Source organism: Plasmodium reichenowi, chromosome 11 (genome assembly GCF_001601855.1).
Source record: "Plasmodium reichenowi strain SY57 chromosome 11, whole genome shotgun sequence".
Classification (NCBI taxonomy): Eukaryota; Apicomplexa; class Aconoidasida; order Haemosporida; family Plasmodiidae; genus Plasmodium; species Plasmodium reichenowi.
The window spans coordinates 908,450-914,366 of NC_033656.1; the positions used below are offsets into that span (position 1 = coordinate 908,450).

Here is a 5,917-nt window from a genome sequence, read left to right on the forward strand (position 1 = left end):
ATATTTGTTATGATATAAGGATATATTATTTATATTTAAGGAAAAAAAAAAAAAAAAAAACACAAAAAAATAAATGTATATATTCATAAATATAATTCTATATTTAAATATTCATTATTTTATTTATGATTTGTAGAACCTCTTCTATGTTTACATTTTCACATGATGGATGCTATGTTTATATATATAATATATATATATATTATTATATATGTATTATTATTAGGAACATTTTAATTTTATTAAGTGCTTATTCATTATTCCAGTTCACGTATTTATAATAGTATATATATATATATATATATATATATATATTTATATATTTTTATTTTATATGGATTATTATTCATTTATTATTATGTAGAAATTTCTTTTTTTTTTTTTTTTTTATTATATATATATATATATATATAAATTAATAAATCAACAATATAATTTAAAAATTATATTTTTACATTTTTAATGTTAAAAACATTTTGGGTGTTGTTATGAATAAAATATGAAATATGACAAAAGGATTATAAATTAAGGTGAATTATTTATAATAATGATGAACAAAAAAAAAAAAAAAAATATATATATATATGTATATATATATATATATATATATATATATATATATATATATATATATAATATTTTTCTATTTTCCTTTATTTAATAACCTTTAAGTATAAAACCACGTTAAATTTAAAAATTATATACTTCATATCTACAGTTTGTAAGAAGGTTTAAAAAAAAAAATACATATATTTATATATATATATATATTATATATGTACAGTTAAGTATTTTCCTTTAAAGGAAAATTTCTTTATACATACAAAATATAAGTCAACAAATTTTGTATTGTTTTTAAAAAAAAAAAAAAAAATTACACAAAAATAAATTAAAATAATATAACATAGTATGCTTTTAAAAAAATATATGAATTGTTAAAATGATCAAATAAAAAAGGACAGTGATAATTGAGAAGGGTAACAATAAAAATAAAATTAAATGTGTATATATATGTAAATTATTTTTATTTATTAGTTAGCATGAAATATTAATACAATAATTACAAGTATATATATATAAACATATATTCATAAGAATGGTAAAAAAAAAAAAAAAAAGAAAAAAAAAAACATATACACATAAAAAAAAAAATTTATATATATATATATATATATATATATATATATATATATATATATATGTAGAATTACATATTATGGGTATATTTTTTCAAATAAATATATAGATATATATTTTATTTTTTTGAATGTAAGACAAAAATAGGATTTAAAAAAAAAAAAAAATTATCTTTTAGATAATTTTCTTCCTCGTCCTTTAGCACCTTTGGACATTCCTTTATCTCGATGTGAAAAGCTTTTATCTTTAGATATTTTTTTTGGTGTTGTATCTTCAACTAATAATGAATCCAAGGGTAAGCTATCGGATAAAATAAAATATCTTATATTATTACCTCTTATGGTTACATGCTCTAAAGATAAAAATTGTTTGGTATTTACATTATATTCAGCTATATTTTTATTTTTTATAACAACCTTCACATTTTTCATATGTGTATTCATTTTTATGTCTACCGCTGTTATTATCCCTGTTATTAATGTTCCATTTTTAAGTTCTATAGTTACATTTTCGTTTGTTAATTTCATCAAAAAATGTACTAGTTTCATTGTTAATAAATAAATAAATAAATAAATATATAAATATATAAATATATATATATATATATATATATATATAATATTATTAAGTAGTATATTATAAATGAGTCTGGGTCGTAATACAAAAAACAGAATAAATATATTTTAAAAATATTTTAATATGGTTATACTTTTATGATATTATAAAAAAAATAATAAGTATTTATAAATATTACAAATAAGTATTTATAAATATTACAATTTCACTTTTACAATGATTTTACTTTTTATTTATCCTTTATCTTGTTAATATGGTTTAAATGAAACAATTTTTTTTTTTTTTTTTTTTCATTTATTTTATGCTTTTTCTATACTATATGGTAATAATTAGATAATATTATATTTACTAAAAAGTATCTATTTTTTTTTTTTTTATTTAAGGGTTTTATTATTATATATATATTATAAACTTTTATTTTAAAGCTCAAAAAAAAAAAGAAAAAAAGATTATATATAAATATAAATATATATATATATATATATAATATATATATGTATATTAAGTTGTTTCTTCTTTTTTTTTTAAATGGTAATAATATGAAAGTTTAATGATATATGGAAAAATATTAAAGTATACTAATTTTTAAGAAAACACCTTAAAAAAAAAAAAAATAAATAAAAATAAATAAATAAATAAGTATAATATAATTTTTATATTTTATATATATAATAAATATGCCTTAAAATGTTTAAATGTTTTTAAACTCTTCATAATTATATATAACAGCTCATCGTATAATGAAAAGTAAATAAAAATAATATTATATAAATATAATATATATATATATATATATATTATATGTATAATTTGTATAACGCATATTTAAAAATCCATTTAATGATTCCAATGGGATATATAAACATACACGTTATACATACAAATAATATTCTTTATTTATTGTTTTAACTTTTTAAGGCCTTTTAATCAACATTAATAATATATATATAAAATAATATGTTTATAAATTTATTATATATTTTTATTTTTTCTATTTATAATTTATTATATACAAAATATATTATTACAAGTATATTATAATATATAGAGAGAAACTCTTTTTATTTAAAAGCATATTTTAAAAAAAATTTTGTAAATAAATGCTTCTATATATTTATTTATATGTAATGTATATTTTTCTTTTCCTTTTTAATAGGAAATATAATATATATTACTTAAGGTATAGAATATAATTAAACTAATAAAAGGTTTACAGATTATTAAATTATGAAAAATATATATATATATATATATATATATATATATATATATATATGTAATATATTATTCCATATGGATGTTAGAAAAAAAAAAAAAAAAAAAAATTAATTATATAAATGTATGTTAATATATGTATTCCATAAAAATGTTTGAATCTCCAAAATTTATATTGTTTAGGCTTTTTCTATATTAATTATAAGATACAAAAAAAAAAAAAAAATTATACATATATATATATATATATATATATATATATTAAAGTGTATATAACTTTTTTTTTTTGGACTTCTTATTTAATTTTTTTTAATGGTTGTTCAACAGTTTTTCATATTTTGTTTCGTCAATTATTCCTTTTGTCTTTAATTTATTCAAATGATGTTTGTAAAAGTATGAAGGCTTATAACTTCTTACAGTGAAATCTGGTGTGTGTGCTTTATAGGTAAAAGCGGCTCCTAAAAACAAACTCAAAAAACTAAACAAAAAATAAAATAAAATAAAATAATAATAATAATAATAATAATAATAAATGAATACACAAATATGTATGTATACATATATATAATATATATATATATATATATATATATATATATATATATATTTGTATATTATTACACATGTACATCTATTTCATATACACCAAACACATATATAAATAAATAAATATATAAATATATACATATATATATATATTTATTTATTTTTTTGTTTACCTATAACGCCTTAAAAATTTTACTCGATCTTTTGAAAAATTTGGGAAAGATTTAAAAATTACTTCAACTGGTATGAACACCATTTTTCCAGTATAATATTTTAAAGGCAATATATTTTCTCAGTATCTAATATATATATATATTAATAATGTTAATGTTTTATTTTTTTAATTTGTACAAATTTTGTTCACAATTTCTTATCACATTTTAAAAATGAAATATTTTCATTTGTTTTTATTATATTTAATAAGAAGGAAAAAAATTGGAAAAAATATGAAATTTTTTTTTATTTATTTTATTTTTTTTTTCATAATTATTTTTTCGTTCATTTCAAGTATTAATTATGTGTACATATATATATATATATATATAATACAAAATAAAATAAAAAATATACATACATATATATAAATATATATATATATATTTATATTATGTAAACATTTTTATCTTGTATCGCTTTTCAAAAAGAAAAACGTAACAAAATAATACAAAATACCAAAAAAAAAAAAAAAAATTAGAAGAATATAGAAAGTTTTTAATATAAAGTCATATATATAATGACAACCATATATAATCTATAGTAAATTTTAATGAACAACATTTCAACAAATATGGAAAAAAAAAAAAAAAAAAAGAATGTTCTACCAAGAAAGTTTAGAAGCATAAATATTATATATATATATATATATATTTTATTTATATCATTTACAAAGAATACATAACATTAGGTTATTTTTTGAAAAGGAAAGAAAAATATCATACAGAGTTGTATTCACATAATTAAAATGTGTATCATATTTCATTATTCTTTTAATTATCATCATAAATTATTATAAAAGAACATACAACTTTTTTATATTAATATGTATATATATTTTTTTTTTTTCATTTTGTCCTTAATTGGTCAGGTTATTTTAAGTTTTATTATATATATATATATATATATTTTTTTTTTTTTTTTTTTTTTTTTTTGGCTAGTTCGTTCATGTTATATAAAATTTAATTGATTACATTTTGTTGTTTATTTGAAAGGTCATCATTGGTGATGCTTTCTTCTTGTTTTTCATTTTTCTCATCGTTTTTATTAGTGTCTATATTTTTGTTATGTTCCTTATTTTTAATTAACTCGTCATTTTTAATAATCTCGTCATTTTTAATAATCTCATCACTTTTAACGATTTCATCACTTTTAACGATTTCATCACTTTTAACGATTTCATCACTTTTAATTATCTCTTCATTTTTTATATTTTCGTCACTTTTAACAATTTCTTCACTTTTCAAAATATCCCCATTATTATTATTATTATTATTATTATTATGATTATTCTGATTTATTTTGGATGTTTTGTTCATAATTGAATTATCAAGAACATCAATTCTGTTGTTTAATTCATCATAGTACTTTCTGTTAGATTCCATTTTTTCTAATATAGATAAATAATTTCGCTTGACAAGCTCGTTTGAAATTTTTATTTTTTCATTTAAATCATTTATTAGTTGCACATATCGAACAATGGTAAAAGAAATTGCGCTTAAGGCATATCTTATTTCAGCTATTTCTTTGCTGAATATAGGATTCATGCTGCGTCTTGGATTGTTCTCTAGATAGTGTACTTTGTTGTTTATATCGTCTATTTTATTTTTCAAAACTCTATAAAATGAAAAGGAAAAATAAAACATATATATAAACATGATATTAGTTGTATGATAAAATGATATATAATATAATATAATATAATATAATATAATATATTATATTTTTTTTTTTTATACTTGAAGTAGTATGAGGGTAACAAGGGGGTGAATTTATATATTTTGGAAGAGGCTTCATTATTTCTCAAACCTCCAAAAATGAAAAAGTAACCACTATCGTCAACTTGAATTATATTTCCATAAAAGTGGTGGGTTACAAGGAGCATTCCGTATACGTTTAAGCATGACCACGTGTTTAAATTGATATCATAGGCATATATATCTTAAAAAAAATATAAAATAAAATAAATAAATAATAAAATATATATATATATATATATATGTATGTATGTATGTGTGTTCATATTTATTTAGTTATATGGGTACATCCATATTTTATGTTCATATATTTCCCTTACCCAAGAGGCTTGACTTTTGATACCAGGATAGGTTATAACCCCCACATAATAAAAACCATCTATCGTTTAGTACGGTAGAGCTATGCCTGTGAAAAGAAATTATACAAATTATGAGAATATATTATACATATGCTCATTTCTATTTATTATGGG

The 5,917-nt window shown here is 16.6% G+C and overlaps 3 protein-coding genes across 3 annotated transcripts in view; all 3 read right to left on the reverse strand.

The window, feature by feature from the left end:
• Positions 1 to 1,304: 1,304 nt before the first annotated feature.
• PRSY57_1124000 (small nuclear ribonucleoprotein Sm D1, putative) lies at positions 1,305 to 1,685 on the reverse strand (the record flags this gene model as incomplete). The annotated part of the gene is made up of 1 exon (XM_020114954.1): positions 1,305 to 1,685. One exon carries the CDS (start codon positions 1,683 to 1,685, stop codon positions 1,305 to 1,307), a length of 381 nt encoding a protein of 126 aa, XP_019970323.1.
• Positions 1,686 to 3,237: 1,552 nt separating this feature from the next.
• On the reverse strand, positions 3,238 to 3,730 carry PRSY57_1124100 (hypothetical protein; the record flags this gene model as incomplete). The annotated part of the gene is made up of 2 exons (XM_012908205.1): positions 3,238 to 3,406; positions 3,648 to 3,730. The coding sequence occupies 2 exons, from the start codon at positions 3,728 to 3,730 to the stop codon at positions 3,238 to 3,240; spliced, it is 252 nt and encodes an 83-aa protein (XP_012763659.1).
• Positions 3,731 to 4,649: 919 nt separating this feature from the next.
• The window catches only part of PRSY57_1124200 (kelch protein, putative), a gene marked incomplete at both ends in the record, with an annotated part of 2,131 nt that continues 863 nt past the window's right edge, over positions 4,650 to 5,917 (reverse strand). The window contains 3 exons of the mRNA XM_020114956.1: positions 4,650 to 5,304; positions 5,427 to 5,628; positions 5,765 to 5,850. Coding sequence (XP_019970324.1) covers positions 4,650 to 5,304; positions 5,427 to 5,628; positions 5,765 to 5,850 — 943 coding nt within the window. Of the gene's footprint in view, positions 5,305 to 5,426; positions 5,629 to 5,764 lie in introns of the transcript that reaches the window.